The following is a 27601-nucleotide window of genomic DNA, read 5'->3' on the forward strand; positions in this document are numbered from 1 at the left end:
GAGCCTCCCTCTGAGGCCAGACTCACCCGCCCGAATTTGGCCAATTCTGCTGCTGGAGACAAATCCTGAGGTAGATGTTCTTTCTCCTGGCTTTTCTTTCTGGGTTTTGTGGGTTGGATTGTTTCCATCCTTGATATATCTTTGTAAATATTTCAATAAACATCTCTTTTGTAATGTCAAAGTGATGCATTTGGTTAAACCAAGGCAGATCACTGGTTAGTTGATTTTGGGAAAGTGTTAATTGTCAATGATGTTAATGGGCAAAAGGCAGTTAGATGGTATCATAGTGCATAGAGTTTAGGGCCTGGATTCAGGAAGACTCATCTTCCTGAGTTCAAATTTGAACTCAGATACTTAATAGCTGAGTCATCCCGGCCAAGTCACTTAACCCTGATTGCCTCATTTCCTTATCTGTAAAATGACCTGCAGAAGGAAATGGCAAAACACTTATATTCTTTGTCCAAAAAAACCCAAATGGGGTCACAAAGAGTCAGATACATCTGAAACAACTGAAAAACAACTCTTATAAGCTCTATTTGTCTTTCTATTTCATTTTATTGATGCCTTTTGTTTTTGACACCACAATCACTTCTTAACCTTCTTTGCCTCCATAGAAGCCTTCCCTTGTGCAGAGAAGACAGGCACAGTTCTAAAGTCTCCTGATCTCTTCCCCATCTATCACATGAAACAAACCTCTGCCTGCCTCAGTTTCCTCATCTATAAAATGAGGACAATAATAGCATCTGTCTCAGAGTTACGAGGTAACATGTACATTTATTGTTGTTCAGCCATTTTTTTTGGTTAGGTCTAACTCTTTTTGACCTCCTTTGAAGTTTTCCTGGCAAAGGTTCTGGAGTAGTTTGTCATTTCTTTCTCTAGGTCATTTTACTGATGAGGAAACTGAGGAAAACATGGTTAAGTGATTTGCCCAGGGTCACACAGCTTACAAGTATCTGAGTATGTACTGTCTATGTACAAAGTACATAGGGATTTACGAACCTTAATGTCACACAATGATAGTGATTATTGTCAAATATGACCAAGGTATTAGGAATGGTTGCATTTTTGCTGTTGGAACACCATGTTTACTCACTATGTGTGTTGTGTGCCATCTTAAAACCATTCCAGATCATTATAAATGATATGCAGCATTAAAACTGTTTTCTGCTTTTAAAATTATCTTCTGTTGTTGTTATAATGCTTCCAACTACAGAATAATTTTAATTGAATTGTTTATTTGTTAAATTTATTATTATTATTTTCCAAAACACAAAGCAAAACACAGTGAAATCATTGATGAATGTAAACTGTTTAGAAGGGTTAGAAATATATTTTATATTTAGCAATATATTTTATATTATTTTTCAAAATGTGAGATTAGCTTCAAACAGAAACACATATAATACTATCACTCAATCAAGGTTGGTCATTTTACCAAAAACCAGTTTTACATAATGATCTATAAAGTAAGAACCAAAGAAGACTTTCACATGACATAGTTGGCAACATTGGATGGTAATTTAGTAGTCTTTCTGTATTTAACTGGTGTTTAGCCCAATATTGCAAAACTTGTTCACATAAAAAAAGTCCAACACAGAAATCCACTTCATATCCAGTTAACATATTATGTTCGACATCTTCCAAGTCACAACTTTATTTCATTAAAAATATTTTTTATATTCAATAAATTTGTAAAATAAAGAAATTTATTTAACACTAATTCTTAAAGATAAGAGTAAGCATATGAGGTCTTGCTGGATTACTTTTTAAAATTTTCACAGAATGTTCTATATAACATTTTAATAATTCTATGATTATAGTTTTATAATTTATATTTAGAGTTTTCCTAATTATAAGTAGAATAAAATTTTGTGATTATAATTTTATAATGCAAATTTTAATTTGGAGCTTTTGAGGAACAAAAGTTATCATAATTACTGTAAGCCTTTAATGAATAAATCTAAAATAATATTATGAATAGCATTTTAAATTACCTTGGAAGTTCACAACACTTCTTTTGTTTTTCTTTAGAAGGGATTCAAGGATCAAAAAATGCTAGGAAACACTAATCTTGGGACAGCTAGATGGCACAGTGGATAGAGCACCTGCCTGGAGTCAGGAGGACCTGAGTTCAAATCTGACCTCAGACACTTAATAATTACCTAGCTGTGTGACCTTGGACAAGCCACTTAACCCTATTGCCTTAAATAAATTTAAGAATAAAAACACCAATCTCATTTTTTCATGAGGAAACAGAGACACAGAGAAATTAACTCTCTTACTGGAATTCACATAGCTGGTGAGGGGCAGAGATAGGATTTAACCCCAAGTTCTCTGTCTATAGTTTCCCTACCTTCTTCTACTACACCACTCAGAATATTTAATTATAATCTTTTTCTCCCCTCAATCTTATGAGGTAGGTAGTACAAATATTTCATAGATGAGGAAAATGACTCACAGTCACATGAAAGGGAAGTACCAAAAGTAAGATTTTGAACCCAGGTCTTCTGACAGATACAATTTTTTAATATACATACATATATATTATATTCACATACATATACACACAAACACACACATATGCATATCTAAGTTTAGAATAATACCCCAAGTGTTTACATGGACTATTTGTGCCCAAACTGTGGTAGAGCAGCCAAGCTCATACTGGTCTGATCAGCCACAGTTGAACATGCTGTAATCTGTCTCAGTGATGTCAATCTTCAATAATGAAGGACAAGAAACAACACTACCCTTGCCAAGCATACAGATGTTTACAAACAGGAGGCACTTCCTAGACCACCTAGATGATGCTAACCCCCTGACCAAAGATTCTTGCCTTATTTCTCCTTCTCTGGAACTATATATATTGTGATGCTCCTAGGAGATTTCAATTGCCTGTTAGTTGTCTCAGTTCTGCAGTCATAGACCAAGAGCCATTTTAGAGGTTTGGAGACTCTTCTTTTATCTTCTACCTCGCGGTGGCCTCAGTTTAGGAAAAAGTTTACTGGTTTTGTCAGGGTTATTGATAGCAATTACTGCATTTCAATCCGACAGTTCATTTCCCCTGCCTCCTTCCAATCACTTCCAGTTCTCAGAAGTGCCTGTGTAAACTCCCACAGCTACAGCTATATCTGGCATCATGTTACATATATAATTGTTTTTTAATTGTCTTTTAATTCATTCTTTGCAGGGATTTCAAGGTTTCCATCCTTCTTTAAGCAGCTCATTTTCAGGAGAGTTCTCACCTACTAGATTCCTTCAGATTAAAGTGGTCCTGTATTTTAGCCATTTCAGTTCTACTTTTTTTTTAGGTTTTGGCAAAGCAAATGGGGTTAAGTGGCTTGCCCAAGGCCACACAGCTAGGTAATTATTAAGTGTCTGAGGCCAGATTTGAACTCAGGTACTCCTGACTCCAGGGCTGGTGTTCTTACCACTGCGCCACCTAGCCAACCCCAATTCTACTTTTAAAAATATCTCTTATATATGACCCCATCTCTTTCTGACACTCCCATACCTTGCTAGATCTGCCAATCTCAGGTCTCTACCCATTCCAATTCATCCTCCTTTCAACTTTCAAAATGGCTTTCCTAAAGCAAAAGTGAGGTAAGTAATAAGAATTTATATGGCACCTATTGTTTATCAGGCACTGGACTTTACAAATTTTATGTCATTTTTCTTTGTGACAACCCTGTGAGGTAGGCATTATTATCTCCATTTCACAACTAAGGAAATTGAAGGTAAGTGATTTGTTCAGGGTTACCTGGCTGGTTAAGTGTCTGAGGTCAAATTTGAACTCAGGTCCTCTTGACTCCAGGCTCAACGATCTATCTATTATACTACTGAACTTCCATGTTATTCTCCTATTCAATAAATTACTGTTGCTTTCAGGATCAAATATAAAATCCTCTGTTTGACTTTCAAAGCTCTTTACAATCCAATTCCTCCCTACCTTTGTTGTCGTTTTATACCATATTCTCTTCTATATATTCTTTTTTTTTGTTTGTTTCTTTTTTTAGGTTTTTTTGCAAGGCAAATGGGATTAAATGGCTTGGCCAAGGCCACACAGCTAGGTCATTATTAAGTGTCCGAGACCAGATTTAAACCCAGGTACTCCTGACTCCAGGGCCCATGCTTTATCCACTGAGCCATGTAGCCGCCCCCTATATATTCTTTACAGTCTTGTTTCCAGGCATTTTCCTGGGCCCTCTCTAGTCCCTCTCCCCCCTCCTCCATCCTAGTCTAGAATTCTCTTCTTCATCTCCACCTTGTGACTTCCCCAACTTCTTTCAAGTATTAGTTTAAATCCCACTCTGCAGGGGCAGCTAGGTGGTACAGTGGAGCACCAGCCCTGGAGTCAGGAGGATCTGAGTTCAAATCCAGCCTCAGACACTTAATTACCTAGCTATGTGACCTTGGGCAAGTCACTTAACCCCATTGCCTTAAAATAAAAAAAAAAATTAATCCTACTGCATAAAAAACTTTTCCTGATTCCCCTTAATTTTAGTGCCTTCCTTCTGAGATTATCCCCAATGTATCTTATTTATTTCTAGGCAATTAGATGTCTACTCCATCAGAACATAAGATGCTGTAAGGGAAAGACTTTGATTTTTGCCTTTCTTGGTATACACAGTCCCTAACGCTGCATCTGGCACATTTCTTAATATATGCTTGTTGATTTGTTTTTGGTGATCATAGTTCCCAATTTCATCCTTCCCTAAGTGCCAGAGCCACCTGTAATGTAGCCTAACTCTGTTATCTCAGCATCCAGATTCCATTTATGTATTATTCTGTTAATCTCTCTCTCATTCTGAGTCTTTCACTCTCAGTCTCTTATTCTTTTTTGCTCAAAGCAAATAATTAAATCATAGCCATCAATCAGATTACATGGCCATCTGTTGCTGTGATTTCTCTTAGAACAAGCCTGGCTCTGCTTTATCTTATGTGACTAGGTCTTTGCTTATTTCTACTTTTCTCCTCCCAGCCCACATATGCCTCAGTAGCCTGGCTGAGTCTATAGGTAAAATATTTTAGGTTACATCTAGAGTCACAGAAATAGAGCATGAAAAGACTTGAGTAAACAGAATGTGAGAACATAGAATGTCAGGCCTGGGAGGCCTTAAAGGGCATAGATTGGGGAAACTGAAAGGACCCTTATGATGTACAGTCACCATACCTAATCTTAATAGTGTGCTTACCACTACTTATAAGGTGACTCTGTTGGCATTAGCTGATCCTTCCAACTCCACCCATTCCATCCAGTAGCTGACTATACCCCTAGGAACTGTGCTAGCATCCCCAGTCAAAATTTCCTGCCCCTTCACCAAAACCATAGGATGCGGAAGGCATCTCAGAGGTACCCTGAATCCCATTCTTCCTACCACCTTTCTACTAGGGCTTGGGAAGGAGGGAGAAGTGGGAAGAGTAGGATCAAGAGAAGTAAAGGAAAAAGGATGTGTGTGTGTGTGTGTGTGTGTGTGTGTGTGTGTGTGAGAGAGAGAGAGAGAGAGAGAGAGAGAGAGAGAGAGAGATTCACCAAATCTCATAGATTTGGAGAAGGTCCTTTGATAACAAAAGTTTTGCAAACTAGGGAAAAATGGATGTGGACTAAAACTGATCTGAGCTGTGTTTTATGAGGCAACAGTTGATTTCTAAATATAGTAGAAAGAAGTCTGGATTTGGAGCCTGAGGACCTGTGTTTAAATTCTGGTTCCTCCACTTTTCAGGTGAGTAACTATGGATAAGTCTCTCTCTTGGATATTTTTAGACGAGAAGGTGGCGATGGATGATCTCGTAGATTCCTTGAATTTAGAAGAGCATTTGATCCTGGGAAATCTTCTACCTTCCTTCAAGCCCTCTCATCCTTCTCATTTTATGAATGAAGAAACTAAAGCCAGGGGAAGAGAAATTACTCTGTCAGGGTCAAGCAGGTAATAAGAGACAGAACCCACTTTCTCAAATCTCAGATCTCAGATCCTAATCTCAACTAGGGAGAGACACTGCTCCACCTCCTTCCCTGTCCCCATCTACTGATCCAGCTGACAGATTCCCTCTCCTAGATTCAGGATTTGGGTACAGAATTGGCCTTGCCTTCTGCCCAGTCAAAATAGTCCAGGAATTTATGCATGTACTGGCTTCTTGCCCAGGACAGACACGTGGGTTAGATGTGCATAACAGGGGGCCGTAGGCTAAGGGGATGCCTAGGGAATGAGACAGGCACTATGGGATGGGGAGGAACAGGTGGAGCCCAGGATCCCTGTGTACAAGATGGAATCATGAGGGCAGGGGAGCTCTGAATGTCCTTAACAATGACAACAGCTCCCATTTTCATATTGTACAAAGCGCTTTCTTCACAACGATCCCATAAGGGTTAGTCACTAACTCCATTTTACAGATGGGAAATCTGAACTCAGAGAAAAGAATGCAGCTCCTAGTCACACCCAGTTATTTGGAGGCAGCCTTTCCAGTATTCCACTCTGTCTTTTTCAGAAGATCCCACCGCTGGAATGACTGAAGGATTACTGGGCTGCTGGGGGTGCCTGCCTCTCAGGTGCTGTCCGTCGGGTTGCCTGGGCCACACCATAGGGGACATGGGCAGCCACAGTACCCATTTCCTGTGCCCCAGCCACATGGAACATCTGGTCATCAAAGAAGATGTGCGGACGAATCTTTTCAAGCAGGGGGCCTTTGGGGGCCCCAGCCAGAAAGAGGGCCTCATCTGTCTCCAGGCCCCAACTTCGCAGGGTCTTCAGGGCACGAGCCCCTGAACTTGCAGCACTACGGGCTGTCACCAAGTAGGTGCGGATTGGGCATTCCAGCCTCAGACCTTTGGAGTAAAACTTCTTCTGCAATCTCCCCAGGGCCTCCAAGAAACCCTTCAGGGGACCCTGTGGGGAGAATATGGAGATGGCTCTATTCTTTACTTGACCAGGGCAGGTTTGGAGCCTCAATGATCTCCCCATTGCTATGTGAGGGGATAGGGGCTCAGTATGGAGAGGGAACTAGATACTAGAGGTGGGTCTCATGGCAGAGATGGGGGTTCAGTGTTGAGAATGAGAGATCAGTGATGGGGATGGGGGCTCAGTGTAAGGATAGAGGCTCAGGGATGAAGATGAAGGCTCAGTGTTAGAGGCTCAGTTGATGGGGATGGGAGCTCAGTGTTGGGGATGGGGGCTCAATGATGGGGATTAGGACTCAACATAATGACAGCGGCCCAGTGATGGGGATGAGAGAGCAGGGATGGGGATGGGGGTGCTCAGTGAGTTCAGACCTGAGCCAGGGGCTTGTTCTCATATGTCTTCTCATGCTCGAAGAACATGTCAAGCCCATGGGCCTTCACAATCTGTTCAGACTCATCAGAGAAGAGAACGGCATCTCCATCAAATGCCACACGAAGCTGGCTCTGGGGCACTGCCACATCCTTGCTGGGGCTGAAAATAGTGGCAGCTGCAATTCCTTTGGGAAGAAAAAAAGGAAAAGTGTGGGACAAATCCCTCTCCAGGTTTGTATCTTGAGACCTGGTTATTCCATATTCAGGCTTTTAGACATCTCTGCTAATCAAAATGGAGAGGCAGAAAACACCCTGGAATCTGAGTCAAGAAGCCAGGGTTCCAGCCCTGGTTCAGCCCTGGCATAGCAGAAAGAGATCCGTTTCTGGAATCAGAGAATATGAAATAAAATCTCGCCTCTGATGCTTACCAGCCTTGGGCAATTCACTTAACTTCCCTGGGTCTCAATTTTTAACTCTGTAAAATGAGACAGTGACCTCTTAAGTCCCTAGGATCACATGTATATAAATAAATCACCCTCTCTGAGTTTTAGTTTCCTCCTATATAAAATTAAGAGATTAAACTAAACCAGAGGGTCAACCTGCAATCAGTGAGTGAACTTTTAGTTTGCTTGTTTGTTTCATATTTTGATGACTATATTTCAACATACTTCATTTCTTTATTAATCCTACATATTTTATTTTGTATATTTAAACACATGATTCTTGGAAGGGGTCCGTGGATTTCATTAGACTGCCCAAGAGGTCCAGTACATAAAAGTTTGACAGCCTTGGTGTCAATGGCCCCTGAGATCTATTCTAACTCTGACATGCCATGACTCCCTAAGGTGGTGATCTAATTTTTAAGTCCCAAGAGGAGATACCCTATCTCTGCCTTGGAGGGCAGCCATGGACCAGCCATGGTGGGGTGGGGAGCTGCGGGGCACCCTCTATTGGAGGTTTATGGTGCCACAACTACCAAGTATGCCTGCAGCCAGTCTATATCCATCCACCTAGGAAGGCTTCATTTTTGGTCTTAATCTAAATATGCCTTTGGTTCTTCAGAATACCAGATCTGCCCTGCCCTAAAAAACCTGAGAATGAAGGAGAATTTCCTTTTTCCCTTGTCTGTTCCAGCCCAGATGGTGTAATTATTTACTCCTTCTTCCTTTCCTCCCTCATTGTCCCAGTAGGGAGCTGTCTCAAATAAACCACAGAGAGTGCCCAAGAGGTCCCAGGGAAAGGTTCCCCTGATCAGAGTCCTGATGGTCTGCCCATGAGAGAGACTGTGGATACTCAGCTCCCCATGTGACTCTTAGCCAACTTCTCTGACGAGAGCTTTTCACAGACCAACCCCGGATCTTGGGGAAGGGAAGCGGTGGCTTGCTGGACATGTGTCTCTCTCTCTCACAATGGACAGTTCACATTTGGGGCATGCTGAGAGGAAGGGGTGGGGGACGGGAGTAGGAACCAGAGCAATGAAGAGATGTATTGGGATCACTGAGCTATCCTTCCTGACCAGATGGAGTCTCTGGAAGGACTCCTGGTTCTGTGGCCAGACCCTGAGGGCTCCCAACCCTAGCACAGACTCAGTGCTTCTAACAGAGAGACAGAACAGAGCCCAAACTCACAGAATCCCAGCATAATGGAACTGGAAAGGTACCCAGAACAAAGGTTCTAAGGGGGTCTTAGAACAGAGAATAGTGGGGCTAGAGGGCCCCTAGAATAAAGATGTCAGAGATGGGAGGAATCTTAGAACTCAGAATATCAATGGTAGTAGGAAGGAACCCTAGAGAACTGATAGAAGTACAAGGGAGCTCAAAACAAAATATTAGAGCTAAAAGGGGGAGGGTGTCTAAAAATGTCAAACTGAAAAAAAGACTTGGAGAATGTCAAAATTATAAGGAAACTTTTTACAGCTAGGGAAACTGAGGCTCAGACTAGGTAGGAACTGAGTCCAGATCACCTTAGCAAGTTTATTTCCAGACATATCCCCATCCTGTTTGACCTATTCTGGACATGTTCCAGTCTACCAGTGTGTCTTCTGCAATGTGATGCAAGCCCTAACATTATCCCTTCTATAAGAAGTTTCTGGTGTCTAGTTCTTCAGGCATGGCTGAGATTCTGTGCCATTCCCAAGGCACTCATGCCCCTGCTGAGACTGGAGGATGGGGATGGGGGAGATGACTGCAGATTTATGGATAGTAGTCTACACTCTGCTTCAGTTTCCGTGGAAACCAAAGGTTCCATCTCCTTGTCCCAGGGATCTTTTATCTATCTGGGGGGTCTCTTCCCTAAACATGATAAAAACAAGTCTACATAGGACCCAGACTGACCTGGGTTCAAGTTATGACTTTGACACTCATTAGGTGTTTGATTCTAATACAAAGTTTGGGGGAAATAATTTCTCCTCAGTGAGTCTTAGTTCCCTCATCTTCCAAATAGGATGAATAAGACTTGTGTGACCTTCTTGTAAGAGATATTCTGAGAGGAATATTTGTAGGTAGTAAAAAGACATCCCTAGGGGCCAGATCATGCTGTGGATAGGATAGAGGGCCAGGCCTGGAGTCAGGAAGATCTGAGTTCAAATCTAGTCTCAGACACTTACTAGCTGTGTGACCCTGATCAAGTCATTTAATCCTGTTTGTCTTAGTTTTCTTATCTGTAAAATGAACTGGAGAAAGGAAACAGCAAATCACTTCAGTGTCTTTGCCAAGAAAACCTGAAAAGGGGTAATAAAGCAGTGGACTTGACTGAAAATGACAGAACAAAAAAAAAAGGATATTTCTGAGACTTTTGAGATATCCTATAGAAATAGGTATTAATATTATTTGTTTCCAGAGTCAAGAAACACAGATGAAGGACTCCATTTTAGTTCCACATCCCAGTGTACTCTTCCCACTCTTCATCATGGTAACCAAGAACATAATACCATCCTCTATATTATTCTAGATTCTTACCCCATCCTTAGTGGGGTCTAACCCCAGACTCACCCTCTCCAATGGCTTCACTCACTTTCTCTGCATCAGAGGACAGGTAGAGGTTGGTGTGGTAGGCCTTCAGGTAGCAGATGGGGCTGTTTCCCCCAGTCATGCAGAACCTCTCAATGAACAGGTCTAGGGAAAAAGTCAGAGGGGAGACTAAGACCAAGTCAGGTAGCATCATAGAGGCCTAATCAATCTCTACCTGATGGTAAAGTCATGATCAAAATTCAGGACCTCATGGCCAAATCCAGTGGGTGGGCACCACCATCTTGGCTCCATTGTCCATGGGCTATTGGTGCTAGGTTCATACAATACAGGGTTTGTCACTGAGTAGTGAGAGGAGAGGAAGACTAGCACAGAAGTTCCACCTGCAGAAGTGTATCAATGATGGGAAAACGCTACCTTTCTCCCGGCAGCCTCTCCTTCCAAAAGCAGCATGGCATAATGATAAAGACAGAAAAAAAATTATGTTCAAATCTAGACCCTGAGGTTAAATAACCTAGACAAGTCCAGACAAATTTCCCGGTGTGATCTTGGGCAAATCACCCACCTTTTCTGAGTCTCAATTACTTCTATTACTTCTTCAATAAAGTGAGGATTTACCAACTGCTATGTCTGTCTCAAAGGAGATATTGTAATGATCCTTTGTGATAATAGGTAAAGAGTGTGTTGTAAACATGAATAAAAGTTTATAAAATGTGAACTGTTGTTATTATTATTGGATAAGGCTTTGGGGAAAAGTGATGGACCAAGCTGACAAATGTGTAAAGATCAGCCTGCCTCCTTGTCCTCCCAGGGTAAGGCTTTGAAATGACACTGCCAGGGCACTTTGGGGGAATTGCATAAAGTTACTGAATATTATTACTAAGTGTAACAATAGAATGATATTCTATTAGCCTGATAAGTAATGGGTGGGGCTATGCTAATATGAAGGGCTTGGGGAACCTTATTTATTTTATGTTGCCGAGGTCATTATCAGAAAATCATAGATGGCCATAGGCAAGGCAAGTCATTTAGCTCCCATTTCTAGAACATTAATAACAATAACTCACATTTATATAGAGGCTTTAAAGTTTTGCAAAGTTTATAGAACTGTAAGAGCTATGACTTGCTCAGATCACTCAGAGAATAAATGTCAGAGGCAGGATTTGAACCCAAACTTTCCTGATTTTAAGTCTAGTACTGTACACAGTCATGATGTTTCTTTAAGATTTTTTTTGAGACAATGGGGTTGTGACTTGCCCGGGATCACACAACTAGTAAGTGTCTGAGACCAGATTTGAACTTGGTCCTCCTGATTCCAAGGCCAGTGCTCTCTATCCACTGTGCCACCTAGTCGATCTGTTCTAAAACCTTTAAAGTTGTTTTTTTCTTACCCATTATGTTATGAAATATGATTATTCCCATTTTACAAAAGAGAAAACCATGCCTTAGATTATCATCATCATCATCATCATATATAATATTATATATTTAAGAGCTCTCCCAACTCTGACATTCTATGTTCTAAGGACCCTACTAGCTCTAACCTTCTGTTCTGAGATCTATAGTCTTGATGTCTTCCAGGTCTAATATTAACAACAGCAATAAGAACAAGTTAATTCATATGTTATTTCCAGGTTTGCAGAATATTTTTCTCACAACAGTCCTTTGAATAAGACATCCTAAGTATAATAATCCTCACTTTACAGACAAAGAACCTGACTGAGAGAACTAGCAACATGCCCATGATTAATACAGCTAGTAAGTGTCAGGGATGCATTCAGACCCAATAAAGCACTTGTATCTCTACCTCATGTTGCTAAGGTCCCTTCCAGCTCTTTTTTTTTTTTTTTTTGCAAGGCAATGGGGTTAAGTGGCTTGCCCAGGGCCACACAGCTAGGTAATTATTAAGTGTCTGAGGTTGGATTTGAACTCGGGTCCTCCTGACTCCAGGGCCGGTGCTTTATCTACTGCGCCACCTAGCTGCCCCTCAGCTCTAACTTTTAATGTCCTATAATCTCAGGTCATTTCTAGTCATTTCACCTTCTCAGGTCACAGATTTGGAGGGGTCTTCAGGAATCTGAGTGAGATTCTTCTTTATATTATCTTCAGGAAAGGGTTATTCAGCATCTGATGGGAAAAACCTTTATACTCTGGGGCCAGCTTCAGACAGTCTCCATCAACCATGCACTGCCAATGTTCTGCGGTCATTTACAGTTCAGATATACTGTGTGTTAAAATCTCTTTACATCTCTAATGTTCTATGTTCTGTGATTAAGTCAAAGGTCCCTTCAAGCTCCCAATATTTTGTGTTTGCAAAGCAAATCCGGAGAGAACAGTCTTGATCCCCCCCCCATATCATTCTGTTCCCTTGAACCTAATAATCCTAATTCTGTCAAACCTTAGCCCAATCCCCCCTTTTCCCCATTTCTCACCAATCTAACTCAGAGGTGTCATCCGTTTCTATGGGTTCACTGATCACCTCTAGGCAGATGACTTCCCAATCTACAAATATAACCTTTTTTTCTGAGCATCACCAAAAAGTCTGTTATTACCTGTTTCATCCCTGAAAGCCCACTGATCCTTTCTACTTGGATGTCTATGGATGTCATCTCAAACTCAATATTTCAAAACAAATCTTATTATTTTCCACACATGTGCAGGCATGCATGCACACAAACACACATTGGGATCATTCTCTAAGCTTTCCTATCTCTCTCTCAAGGATATCATTAATCTTCCAGATATCCAGCTTCACAATCCTAAAGTCATTTCAATTCTCCCCCTTCCTATTTTATTTTTTCCCCCTGAGTTACACACAAAAACAAGTTTCAACGTTCACTTCCAAAAATCTTGAGTTCCAAATTCTCTCTCTTCTTCCCACCCCACTTCCTCATTGGAAAAGCAAATTACTTGATATAGGTCAAAAATGTGTAGTCATGAAAAACATTGCTACAATAGCCATGTCATAAAAGGAAACATAATCCCCTCCCCCCCAAAAAGAGAAACCTCAAGAAAAATAAAGTTAAAAAAAAGCATGCTTTAATCTATATTCAGACATCATCAGCTCTGACTTTGGGATGGATAGTATTCTTTATCATAAGAGTTCTCTTGGATCACAGAATTGTTGAGAAAAGATAAGTCATTCACAGCTGATCATCCTGCAACATTGGTGTTCCTTTGAATATAGCACATTTCCATTGCATCTGACCCATGTAAACTTTTTACTGAGAGAATCTTGTCCATCACTGCCCATAACAGAACAGCATTTCATCTCAATCACATAATTTGTTCAGCCATTCCCCAACCACTGGGCATCCCCTCAATCTCTAGCTCCCCACCACCAGGAAAAAAAACTGCTGTAAATATCCCTATACATATAGGTTTTCTTCCCATATTTCATCTCCTCTGAAATATAGACCCAGTAGTGACACCACCAAGGGTAGACATGGTTTTATAAGCACTTTGGGCATAGTTCTAATTTGCTTTACAAATTGTTGAATTGTTTCTCATCCTCCAACAGTATCACTGTCTCAATTTCCCTACATCCCTTCCAACATTTGTCATTTGCTCCTTCTATCCTATTAGCCAATCCAATAAGTATATCTCAGAATAGTTTCAACCCACATTTCTCCTATCAACAGTGAAAATAATTTTTAAATGATTTAAATAGATTGCATTACTAACCTCATCTGAAACCCGTTCATATCTCTTGATCATTTTTCAACTGGGAAATGGCTCTTTTTTATATTAATTTGATAGTTCTCTATGTTTGAGAAATGAACTCTCCCATTTCTCTCAATCCCCATAGCCAATCAGTTATTAATTCTTTTTGATTCTATGCCCACAGCACTTCTCAACATAGTCATTTCCTTCTTTTGTTAATACGGACACTACCCTAGTTCAGACTGTTATTACCTGTCCTCTGAACTATTACAACTACCTCCTAATTGAACTCCCATCTTCCAGTTCCTCTGTAATCCATTCTCCATATAATTGTCAAAACAATGTTCCTAAAAGCAGATGTCACTTCCTCTACTCAAGAAATGTTAGTGGTGTCCATGTTTTTTCCCAAATATACCTAAGGTGGCCTAAAGTTGTCCTTTAAAACTTTTCACAGTATTGACTCATCTATCTTTTCAGAAGCACTATCCCACTTCATGCATTCTATGTTCCAACCAAACTTATTTGCTGTTCATTGAACTCAATACTTTTATCTCCCAACTCAAACTTGGAATATACTCCCTCCTCCCATCTGACCTCTTAGAATCTCTAACTTCCTCCAAGGTTCAGACCATGTGCCAATTCCTATGAAAAATCTTCCATAATTCTTTTTGATTATTTTTGCTCTATCCTTCCTACTCAAATTATTCTGTATCTACTTGATTTTGTGTTATGTTCCATCTTCTCCCACATCCTGGAGTAGAACAGTTAGGCATTGGATTTTACATTGTTTTTGTATCTCTCTGACTGGCATCGCTCCTGGAGCATGGCAGGTGTTATATTCCTGTTTGCTGGATTGAAATGCTTGTGGGTGGTTCTCTAATCCTGACTCCATTTCCTCCCCCACACTTACTGTAGTGATTGATGCTGTTGATAAGCCGGACCCCAACCTGGGCATGGTTGTTGGTCATGAGGACAACATCGAAGAGGTCTTCACTTTCAGGATATAGTTCCCGAAGCCGACTGTTCACAGCTTCCAGGGCCTGGAGAGGGGAAGGGAAAGACTGTAGTCTAGCCCATAGGGCCACCTTGAACATCAAGGAACTCTCATCTTATCTGAGCCTTCCACAAACCATTGTATAATCCTGTCTACTAAGGTGATAACAGAAACACAGGATCATTTAAGCTACTCCCTTGACTCCAGGTTTCATTCTAATCACACTAAGGTGAATCTCTTAAATCCTATTTTTTGGGGGTTTTTTGCAAGGCAATGGGGTTGAGTTATTTGCCCAAGGTCACACAGCTAGGTAATTATTAAGTGTCTGAGGTCATATTTGAACTCAGGTCCTCCTGACTCCAGGGTTGATGCTCTATCCACTGTGCCACCTAGCTAACTCCTCTCATATCCTAATAACTAAGTCTAAGCTTCCCCACAGTAAGTAGAACCAAGCAGTTGACTCTACTCTCAAAAAACCCTCCAAAACAAAACCCAATCTGTTTATTCTGCCCTGAAAGTGCTTCCATAACCTTCCTTTAATACCGAATTTTTCCCCAGGTCTAAATTCTGAAATTGGAGTACCTCACAAACATTATCTTCTCTAGACTTTAATTCCCTTTTGAAGTCCTTGTTACGCTGCAGAAGGGCCTTGTGAGATCACCCATATGAGACACTAGGAGAGCAGCATCCCTCCTATTGTACAAAAAGACAATCAGAGATCTAGAGAGTAAGTAAAATGTCTTCTCTCCAGTTACAAAGGAAGTCTGGTTAAGGAGTATTGGAAGATCCCTCCACATCCCTTCTCTTTGTACTCTGTGGGCTTTATAAAGTGGACTCTCTGTGAAGTTTTCCCTAATCTCTATCCCTCCTCACCTCCCTACAACAACTTTGTCCTTCTAATCTCCTACTTTTTTGATGCCTCTCTGATTTATTTATCATTGAATCAGGTATATTATGGTTGCCTATGTTTGTATTCTAGGTTTCTGGTACACCATGAGTTCCATGAGGGCAGAATTTATGTCTTAGCTAGATCGCTTCTCAGTACCACACACAGAGTTCTTATATCATAGGCATCCAAAAAACATTTTTGAATGGACATTAGAAGATTATCTAGTCCAATCATCTCATTTTCTAGAATAGGGAACTGAGACCCAGAGAAAGGAAATGATTTTCCTAGTTATAAAGATGTTAAGTAATCAAGTCAAAATTTAAACTCATTCTCTGATGTTAAATCCAGGAGTCTTTAATGTTTACTGATGACCTGGATGAAGATATGGAGAATATATTCATTATTATCATTATTATTCTCTCTAGAAGAGACAAAGTTTGAATGTTTGATTCAGGATTAAAAGCCATTTTTTAGCCATGTTTAGGACTTTAAAAAACTGGATTGTATTGACAAGAGGACACCAGGATGATAAGAGTCTGGAGACTATGGCATAAGAGGATGTGTGAAAGAAAATGGGGATGATTTAGAGGTGACTTGATTGCTGTCTTTGGTTAATTGGAAGGTTGTTCTGAGGAAGGCTTCGTCTATTTGACGACAGAGGGCAGAATTAGAAGAAATGAGAGAGGTTTCAGAGAGTAAGATTAAGACTTGATGAAAGGGGGTTAGCTAGGTGGCGCAGTGGATAGAGCACCGGCCCTGGAATCAGGAGTACCTGAGTTCAAATCCGGCCTCAGACACTTAATAATTACCTAGCTGTGTGGACTTGGGCAAGTCATTTAACCCCATTGCCTTGCCAAAAAATAAAGACTCGATGAAAGGAAAAGCATGATAGCTATTAGTTATTAGGAGATATAGTGGTTATAGGTGGATGTTGGGAGCCAGGTCTCTAAGCCATTTGACACAGTCACAGCAAGAAGACTCAAGGCAGTCACACTGCCTGATGGAACAACATTTCCTTCTTCAATATATATAGGGCTTTCATGCATATCAATATTTATAGGTTTATTATTGATTACAATATTTACTCACCCTAATACTGGAATGACTATAAAGGAAGGATTTCAGAAAAATTCCTTGAATAAAACAGATAGTAAACTCTGTCCAAATTTAACAGGACTGCCTCTCTCTGAGGCATACAAAAGGCTTCAACATTATGAAATCTCTGGAAAACCCAATACTGGGAATTCCAAAGAGATGTCAGAATATATACAGGGAAAACAGATACAAGATGGGTCAGATAGAATTCCAGGGAAATTAATAGTTTTGCCCCCCTTACCATACACAGGAATATATGAAAAAGATGGTGAGAAAATAGTTAGTACAGGTGACTGATATGTGAACTCCAGCAGCCTTAGTTTCATGGGAAAGAATAAAAAAGTCACAGAAACTGTAGCTTCTACCAACAAGGCCTGAAAGAAAAATTGATTATTGTAAGAGTTAATGGATGGGTGGACAAGCATAAAGACCCTCACTATAGATTGTTAAGGAAATGTATCTAAAAACATTATCTACACAAAAAATATAAAAAATTTTCCATTAAAAGAATTGCTTAATTAATAACTTTAAATGAATTAACAATTATACAATGTAGTAATAAATAAGGTAACAGACAGGTTAAGGTCATCATGGTCTGAGTAGGGATAAGAAATCAATTAACTATATGATTATTACTTAAACTTGTAATCACATGACTAAAACTTGTAACCATATGAACAATATGATTGATGATGAAAATTGTACACTCTTGTAACCAAGGAAATGATCTCAGCTTGCTTGCTTGAAACATACATGATTCTGAGACTATAAAAATAAGTCCAAGCAGCTGACATTCAGTCAACCTGCTCCTGCCTTTACCCACTTGTTGACTTAACTCATTTTGCCGACTCTGTCCCTCCTGTCAGGTTCCAAGAACCCCGCAGAGGCTGGACCCCTGCAGGTGGATATGTATATATATATATATATATATATATATATATATATATATATATATATATATATATATATGTATATATAGTTTCTAGGTGGTATAGTGGATACAGGTGGATAGATACAGTTTCCAGGTGGCATGGTGGATATTGGTCCTGGAGTCAGGAAGTTGTTCAGTCATTTCAATCATGTTTGACTCTTTATGACCACTTTAGGGGATTTTTTGTTAGAGACACTTAAGTGGTTCATCATTTCCTTCTCCAGCTCATTTTAAGTTGAAGAAACTGAGGCAAACAGGGTTAAGTGACTTGCCCAGGATCATCCAGCTAGTAAGTATCTGAGACTAGATTTGAACTCAAGAAGATGAATTTTCTTGATTCCATACCCACTGCTCACTTAGCCATCTCTAGTCAGGAAAAAAATGAGTCTAAATCTTACTAGCTGGATGACCCTGGGCAAGCCACTTAAGCTCTGCTTGCCTCAGTTTCCTCTTTTGTAAAATGGGAGTCATAACAGTACCTACCTCCCAAGATTTTTGTGAGGATTAAATGTGATAATACGTGTATTAGCACTTTACAAACCTTAAAACTTCATATAAATGAGAGCCATTATTATCAATGGTACTGATAGTGGGCAGGAGTTCTTCAGAGGCTGGATGACAACTTGTTGATGATGTCATATTTCAATACTTGGATTTTTTTATCTCATCTATGTGGATGGTCTCTAAAAATGCAGAGAGCATCCTATTCATGTCTATGCCTATGATGTCATAGAAAAGCCTACATGAAATTTGGTGGGGCAGGAGTGGGGTGAGTGTTGGAGGCAAGTGATATAGGCTTCTGGAAGCCAAATAGGAAATTTTCAGTAGGAGAGCTTATGCCTAGGGAATGGGCAAAACTAGAACTCGATGTATTTTTTTGTTGATTGTCTGGCCTTGAGGAATTGAAATGAAAATGTTTATCATAATGCAGATCAAACTTCAGAGTGTGTTGAGTATACATTTTCCCTCCAAGAGCTGGTTGTTAAACATTTCTCAGCTTCTCAGGTTCCTTTGGATGCTCCTCAAACTCAGTGTTTCAATCAGATTAGAATTCCCTTTGTATTCTTCACATATTCAGTCTTTTATGTCTTCCATTAAACTATCCCATAGTCATAGATTTGTTTGTTATTGTTTCTTCATTTAGATGTTTAAGTCTTCTTGATTCCTGGCTCAACGCTTTATTACGCCATATCCACACAACTTTTTTTTCCCTATTCCTCTTTGCTTCTAAGTTCCAGTCATCTTTTGTTGTTGTTGTTGTTTGCAAGACAATGGGATTAAGTGACTTGCCCAAGGTCACACAGCTAGGTAATTATTAAGTGTCTGAGGTCAATGTGAACTCAGGTCCTCCTGACTCCAGGGTTGGTGCTCTATCCACTGCGCCACCTAGCTGTCCCCTAACCATCTTTTTAAAGCTCAATTTATTATTATTTTTTTAGGTTTTTGCAGGGAAAATAGGGTTAAGTGGCTTGCCCAAGGCCACACAGCTAGGTAGTTATTAAGTGTCTGAGACCGGATTTGAACCCAGGTACTCCTGACTCCAAGGCTGGTGCTTTATCCACTATGCCACCTAGCCACCCTAAAGCTCAATTTAAATGCCACCTTCTCCAAAAAGTCATCCCTTACCTCACCTTAAATTGAATAACTTGAATCTCACAACATATCTGGTATTTCTCTAATGAATACATCATGTTAATTGATAGTTTGATATTATATTGATATTAAATTGATAGTAAATATTCAAATGACCTTTCACTACCTTCCTCCTCTGATACCTTGTCGTGCTATGAAGCTGACTCGCAAAGCTCAATTTCTTATAGATTCTACAAAGTTAGAAAGGCTTTGAATACTGGTCCATTGTATTTGTCACCCAAGGATCAGTCTAACCCAATCTAGGGATGACACACCTACACCTGTGGATTGCCTGCAGGGATTAATTTTTTTGTCCAGAATAGTTCATGAAAGCAATCCAATAGACAACATAAAAGGCTTAGGATATTTTCCATGGAGGATCTATAGAAATGAGCTAGATCATAAAGCACTGAAATGAAAGGTTTTATTATCCATTGTCTCTCATTAGACTTTAAGTTCTAGGAGGGCAGGTACCCTGTCTTATTTAAGTTTTATCTTCCTAGTGCTCAGCACAAGGCTTTGCACAAAGTAGGTGATTAATAAATGTTTATTGCACAAATGGGCCTCAGTTTCCTCCTTGGTAAAAATGAATGCATTGGACAAGATGATCTCTAAGGGCCTTTCTGCTCTAAATTCTAGGATACTAAGAAGAATAAACCCTCTCTGTGAATCTACATTGTGGGACTATACTATCAGACTGGGCAAAGATGGGAGAAAGGAGAAATGAGTTGAGTTCATATACACTTACCCTCACAAAGGGGAAAGCAGGCCCTGGGCTGAGTGGTTCATTTTCATGCTCCAGCTGGTACCGAACGTACTCCTCCACCCCCTTCTCCTTGTAGATGCGTTGTTCCTCCTCCATTCGAAAGAGAGCCCGGGATGACACAGCAATGGTGATGGCATTTTGGGGTTTAGGCTACAGATAAAAGGAGAGAAAGTGACTAACTGGGTACAGAACCCTACTGTGTGCTGGGATGACAGAGGGAGAAGAAGACATAATCATTCTTTTTTTTCTTATCGATATTTTATTTTTCTAATTATATATACTGAAAGTTTTTCAACATTCATCTATGTGCATATTTATGTTACATAACTTTCTTCCACCCTCCCTTCTCCCTTGCCTCCCCTCAGTGACAAAGAGTCTAGTGAACATTGTACATGTACATTGGTGTTTAATATGTTTACTATTAGTCATTTTCTGTATGAGAAATTAGGACTAAGGGAAAAGAAAGAAAACCGTGGGATAGGAAGGAAAAACATAAGAGAAATTTTAAAAAATTGAACATAGTGTTACAGTCATTCTCTTGGGGACCTCTCAGTCTGGGGGAGAAACAAGAATAGAAATAATTCTGCCCTGTTCTCTAGGATCCCTGCTCCCCACCCACCCCATCCAATGAAATAGTGGGTGACATAGTGGATGAATCATTGTCTGGAGTCAGGAAGACCTGAGTTCCAATGTGTACATAGACATTTATTACCTAGATGATCCTGGGCAAATCACTTAACCTCTGTCTGACTCAGTTTCCTCAACTGTAAAGTGGAAATAATAACAGTACCTACTTCTCAGGATTGTAGTGAGAATCAAATAAGATATTTGTAGGGGCAGCTAGGTGGCGCAATGGATAGAGCACAGGCCCTGGAGTCAGGAGGACCTGAGTTCAAATCCAGCCTCAGACATTTAAAAATTACCTAGCTGTGTGGCCTTGGGCAAGCCACTTAACCCCATTACCTTGTAAAAACTCAAAAAAAAAAGATATTTGTAAAAAGTCCCTAGCACAAAGTAGGTTCTACATAACAAACTTATTTCCCTCAGGGAGACACAGTCCTGGTCTCAGGGAGCCCCAAGTTTGAAGATTCTTTCCTCACTTCAAGCTAAAACAATTATCAGTATTTACATAATGCTTCAAAATTTGCAAAAACACTTCATCAATATTATCTTATTTTAACCTTTCAACAACTCTGGGAGATCGGTGTTTTTAGTATTATTCCAATTTTACAGATGGGGAAACTGAGGATGGTTAGGTGATTTGCCCAGGGTTACAAAACTAGTAAGTGTCTAAGACAGAGTTTGAACTCAGGTTTTAATAATTCTAAGTCAGGCACTGCATCCACTATACCACTTAACTGCCTCTAGAGGAAATAACGGCTGTTCAAAGGATAGCGTCTTATCTCCTCCTTCCTAGTCTGGGTCTCCCAGCTCCTCTTCAGTGTAGTCTGATGGAGAGGAAAGAACACAACAGACATGCAGACTTACTTACCTATGCTCACATGCACACAAAAGGAAATAATAGGCATAACTATATCCAGTTATGGAACACTTTGAGCCTTACAAAGCACGTGTCTTATAGCAGTCATGTGGAAGAGGTTGTATAGGTGTTATCCTCATTTTATAGAGAAGGAAACTTCGACTTAGGGAAGTGAAGGAATTTGTCCCGAGTCACATAATTTATGTTGGCTTTGAATGACTGTCTCCTCACATATAATGGGTATTCTGTTTTTGCTTTCTCAATGAGTAGGGGAGGGGCAGGAAAGAGGGGCAGATTTTATAATTAAAATTTTAAGATGCATGTTAAAAAAGAAAAAGAAAAAAATAATTATTGTGTCCTCTGGCTATCTGGTAAAAGTAAATACACTGGTAGGGGCTCATGAGCTATTGTTTTGAGTAGGTACTAAGCCAGAAAGCACTTGAATCCAAGATGAGTTTTTTGAAGACTCATATGTGAAGAGATGCACAGATGCCACATATATATGCAAGTATTCATACATCTCCAAAAATATATACATACATGCATACACATATGTCATTTGGTTGCTTTTTCTCTATCTCTGTCTCACTTTGTCTGTCTGTCTGTCTGTTTTCAACCAGGCACTATAAAGGACTGGTTTGGGGAAAGAAGAAAGTTTCCTGAAAAGTTGCTTTTCTAATGATATCACAGTGAGTAGGGGAAAGGAAAGAGGGAGATGGATCAAGTAGTTGAAGAGATATCAAGTAGAATTCCCAAGGCCCCAGCACTTCCCCACCCTGTTCAGGTCAACTGGTCTCAGATGGTCCCTGGGTCCCTCTCTGGAAGATGGGAGGTGGGCTTTCCTTCAACTGCCTCTTGCTTTGACCAGATCTGGGGTCATACTGTACTCTCTTATTCTTTGTCCTCTGTAAGACATACCCCAAGGGCAATAATTCTTTGTAAAAGAAGGCTGAGGTCCACTCTTCATTTACCTTTCTTCTAAAATCCTTCCCAGAGGTAGCTGAGTAAGGCCAAAACAAGGTCTTAGTCTGGGTCATGATTTATGGAGAGAAAGGAGAATATTCCTTGTACTCAGAACTGGATTTGGGGAATTCTTAAAAATTATTTTTTATTGAAGGTAATGAGGTAATGTGCCCAAGGTCATACAGCTAGGTAACTATTAAATGTCTAAGGAGGAACTCAGATCCTCCTGACTCCATATCTGGTACTCTATCCCGTGTGCCACCTAGCTACCCCTGGGGAACTCTTTTATCCTCAGCCTCCTGGTATCTGGTATGGCAGAAGGGCAGGGAGAGATGGCAATAAGGACTCCAGAAGTCTTTTATCAAGTCCTCCTCAGGGCTTGGGGAAAGGAAAGTGGAGCAGGGATGGGGCATCAGGAACTAGAGGGGGGGATGCTATTAGAGGGAAAGGGAAATCTAGTTAATAAGAAGTTCCCAAGTCAGGAAGTCCTAGGAGACAACACTGGCTAGGAGCCCAGAGGACGGAGGTCTTGGGAAGTCTACTGCAACTCTAGCCATGGGTCCTCCTTAAACCCCAACTGAGCAGGGCTGGCCCAAGAGGAGTTCCAAGGCCAGGTTAGGTCAGTTGGGGGTGGGATCTATGTGCCTACCCTGAGAGTTGTCTTCATAGAAGAGAGCAAAGAGGGCAAAAGGACATGTTCTACCCTCCTCCAAGTCCCTGAATGCTAAACAGCCTTCTGGACAGTCATTAATCCTTTATCTGTTCTTGCTCAGCATCTGACTTCTATCTAGTGAGCTGTCTTCAATTCAGACCACATTCAGAGGCCCAAACAGTCAATAAACATTTATTAATTTTTATTGTGCCAGGCACTGTGCTAAGCCCAGGGGAGATGCAAAAAGAGGCAAAAGACAATCCTTACCCTCAAGGAGTTTACAATCTGACAGAGGAGACAATGAGCAAACAGATATGTACAAACTCTAAATAGGACAAATAGGAAATAATTAAAAGGGGGAAGGCACTAGAATTAAGAGGATTAGGAATGGCTTCCTGTAGAAGATGAGATTTTAATTAGGACTTAAAAGGAATCCAGGGAAACCAGTGTGGGTATGGAAGGGGGATAATCAGAAAAATGTCTAGAGCTGAGTTGGAGATCTTATTGAGGTACAGAAAGAAGAATGGTGTTACTAGATTAATGTAGATCAGGGAGTAAGGTATCAGAAAACTAGAAGGAGGGAGGGGGGAGCAGTGCAGTGAGTGAGGTTATGAAGGGCTTTTAAAATCAAGCAAAGGATTTTATTTTTGATTATGGGAGGCAAAGGGGAGCTATTGAAGTTTATTGAGGAGGAGGGTGGCATGATCAGACCTTTACTTTAGGAAAATCACTTTGTCAGCTCAATGGAGAATGGACTGGAACCAGGAAAAAATTGAGGCAGGCAGATTTTTGTGTTTGCCTAAAATAAGGTGATGAGGGGCGGCTAGGTGGCGCAGTGGATAGAGCACTGGCCCTGGAATCAGGGGTTCAAATCCAGCCTCAGACACTTAATAATTACCTAGGTGTGTGGCCTTGGGCAAACCACTTAACCCCATTTGCCTTGCAAAAGCCTAAAAATAAAATAAAATAAAATAAGATGATGAGGGTCAGCACTAGGATGGTGGCAGTGTCAAAAGAGAGAAGGGAATGTATTAGAAAGATGAAGAAAAGAAGAAATTGATAAGTCTTAGCAACAACTTGGATTTGGGGGTGAGGGAAGAGAGTTGGTGAGGAGTCCGGGAGAACACCTAAATTGTGAGTCTGATAGTATTGCCCTCAACAGTAAGGGGAAAGATAGTGGGAGAGGGTAGAATTTAGGATGAAAGCTAATGAATTCAGTTTTGAACATGTTGAATATGAGATATCTGAAAAGGCAGATGGAGATTGGAGATTGGAAACCAGTTGAGAGGTTAGGGTAGGGTGGATAGATTTAAGAATCATCAGCATAATACCCTTTGATCCAGTAATACCACTACTAGGTTTGTATTCCAAAGAGATCACAAAAAAGAATAAAAAAAACCACATGTACAAAATATGTATAGCTGGCACAGCTAGGTGGTACAGTGGTTAGAGTCAGAAGGAACTGAGTTCAAATTTGGTCTCAGACACACTTACTAGTTGTGTGCTCTTGGGCAAGTCACTTAACCCCATTGCCTTACAACCCCCCCCATATTTTTAGCAACTCTTTTCTAGTGGCAGAAAATTGGAAATGGGGGGATACCCATCAATTGGGGAATGTTTGAACAAACTGTGCTAAAAGAAAATCAAGGAACAAGGCAGCTAGGTGGTGGAATTGATAGAGCACCTGCCCTGGAGTCAGGAGAACCTAGGTTTAAATCCAGCCTCAGATACTTAGTAATTATCTAGCTATGTGACTTTGGACAAGTCATTTAACTTTATTGCCTTGCAAAAAACAAACAAAAAAAGAAATCATGAGGGACAGGACTTCAGAATAACTTGAAAAATTTGCATGAACTGAAACTGAATGAAGTGAGCAGAACCAGAAGTTATATCCACTAACAGCAGCATTGGGTGATGATCAATTATGATGAACTTATTCATTTCAACAGTACACTAATCAGAGACAATTCTAAAAGACTTGTGATGGAAAATACCATCCACAGCCAGAGAAGGAACTGTGGAGTTTAAATGCAACCACAGCTTGCTATCTTCAATTTCTAAAAGTTATCTTATGCATTGGTTTTTTTCTTTTCTAGTGTTTTTCCCATTTTGTTGTGATTCTTCTTTCACAACATGATTAAAATGGATCTATGTTTAGCATGATTATACTTGTATAATCTATATTAAAATGCTTTCTTTCAGGGGGAGGGGAAGGAGAAAAATGTGAAACTAAAACCTTGCAAAAAATGATTGTTGAAAACTACTGCTGCATATAATTAGAAAAATAAATATCTATCAAAAAATTCAATTAAATAAAATTTTTAAAAAATCATCAGCATAGCTGTGGCCATTAAATCCCTGGGAGCTGGTGAGATCTCCCAATGAAGAAGCATAAAGGGAGAAGAGAGCCCCCAGGACACAGTCCTGGGGGACACCTATAGTCATTGGGCATAACTTGGATGAAGATGAGGCAAAGGAGACGGAGAGGGAGAGCTCAGATAGCTAAGAGAACCAGGAGACAGTAGAAATAAGAAATTATCAAGGAGGAGAAATTCAGCAACGGTGCGGCTTTGAAGAAGTGAAGGAGAATGAGAGTTGAGAAAAGGCCACTGGATTTAGCAAGTAAGAGATCACTGGTATCTTTGGAGGGAGCAGCTTTAACTGGATAAGGTCAGAAGTCAGGTTTTAAGGGGTTAAAAAGAGAATGAGAGGGAAGTGGAGAACCCATTTTAGAGGCCATTCAAGGAATTTGACCACAAGGTCAGAGAAGATACAGGATTATAGTGGGGATACAAGGCTCAAATGAGGTTTTGGAAATATCAGAGAAACCTGGGCAGGTTTGCAGACAGTAGGGAAGGAGCCAGCAGACAGGGCTACTCAGATTGGGAAGCAGGCTTGGTTTCGATAGTCTGGATTTCATTACTCTCTGAGTCTATCGATTCAACTCCATTTCTTCATCTGGAGAAGGAGGTAGCTGATCTAATTATGTCTAAGTTGTCTTCGAGATCTAAATCACAGTATAAATCTGTCTTGTCACCTGGGGTTGACAATTAAGGCTGTCCCTTCTCCCTAACCCAGCTGTCCAAATCAATGTCAGAGTCCCCACGTTCCACCCCGGGTCCATCCAATTCTAAGTAGTGGGAAGGGGCAGGCTAGAATCAGAAGGTCAATGGTTAGAGCCCCTAACGATCCTGGAGGCGGGGAGCTTCGGACCATACACTCCAAAGAGCCCAGGATCCCGAATCTGGACACATTCTACCCTTAGCTCCATTCATTTAAATTCAATTAGATGAACGTGTGCTTTGAGATCCCGGTTGTGACTAGGGGTTGAGGGCTGATGGGGGAGGGAAGGGGAAGGCATTCTGATAGAGAAGGCCAGAACCGAAATAAACACCGGGGCCTGCCAGAGACTGGGAGGGAATAAGAGGGGAGGGAGAAGAGGAGAAGGGGGAGAGGGGAGGGAGGGGAGGGAGGGAAGTGGAGATTTCACTCCTGTAGTTTTCCTGACTGGGGAATAGGGATCCTTCCCTCTCCCAGTCCTTCTGACCCTCCCTCATCAGGGTTGGGGGTCCCCCCTCCTGGGTTCACACAGGGCTGCATCTTACCGATTTGGGCTTCTTCTTTGGCGCCAGGCTATCATAGAAAGTCTTGGCTTCCTGCCAGTTTGGTGGTTTCCCCCCAGACTCTGGGGTCCCCGAAGGCCCCCGAGGTCCAGAATCCATGCTGAGGGACCAGAAGACCCCAGAGGAGGAGGAGGAGGAGGAGGAGGAGGAGGAGAAGGAGGAGGAGGAGGAGGAGGAGGAGGAGAGTGAGAAGAAGAGAAGAGGAGAGGAGAGGGGAAAGAGAAAAGGTAGGAAGAAGGGAAGAGGAAGAAGAGAAGGGGAGAAGGAGCTGAGGAGGGAAGCAGACAGACCCTGGTCCGGACCCAAAGTCAGCTGCTCTGTCCCAGCGATGGCCAAGGAGGTTGTGGAGGACCGAAGCAGTCTGTGGTGACAGGAGGGAGGAGCTATTTTATTTGTGGGGGGGCGGGTCCTGGGCGCTTGCGCACCCAGCCCAGGGGGTGGGTGTCTCTTCTCTGGTGGGCCCCAGCCTCCTGCTGTCCTGCAGTGGGAAATGTGGGAAGGCATAGATAATAAATAAACATGTGTAATGCAAAGATACACATATAAAGGTATGTCCGCACATTTGGATGCATGACACATGTCTATAGACGATGTAGGTACATGCGACATACACACATTCTATGTATTTGCAGGTACATACGATTTATATGGCTAAAAGGCCAACCACCCTCCCCAGGGAG

At 40.9% G+C, this 27601-nt stretch overlaps 1 protein-coding gene and 1 long non-coding RNA gene across 2 annotated transcripts; one reads left to right on the forward strand and one right to left on the reverse strand.

The window, feature by feature from the left end:
* On the forward strand, positions 1-7133 carry LOC141508748 (uncharacterized). Its single transcript, XR_012474491.1, has 3 exons — positions 1-70; positions 5765-5927; positions 6487-7133. It is a non-coding gene; the product is annotated as an uncharacterized LOC141508748 (long non-coding RNA).
* On the reverse strand, positions 5454-27267 carry NT5C1A (5'-nucleotidase, cytosolic IA). Its single transcript, XM_074217623.1, has 6 exons — positions 26904-27267; positions 20186-20353; positions 14807-14936; positions 10258-10380; positions 7268-7452; positions 5454-6884 (listed from the first exon to the last, which is right to left on the reverse strand). Exons 1-6 carry the CDS (start codon positions 27018-27020, stop codon positions 6516-6518), a joined length of 1092 nt encoding a protein of 363 aa, XP_074073724.1. The 5' UTR covers positions 27021-27267; the 3' UTR covers positions 5454-6515.
* Positions 27268-27601: the final 334 nt, after the last annotated feature.

Source organism: Macrotis lagotis, chromosome 1 (genome assembly GCF_037893015.1).
Source record: "Macrotis lagotis isolate mMagLag1 chromosome 1, bilby.v1.9.chrom.fasta, whole genome shotgun sequence".
In the NCBI taxonomy this organism is placed as follows: Eukaryota; Metazoa; Chordata; class Mammalia; order Peramelemorphia; family Peramelidae; genus Macrotis; species Macrotis lagotis.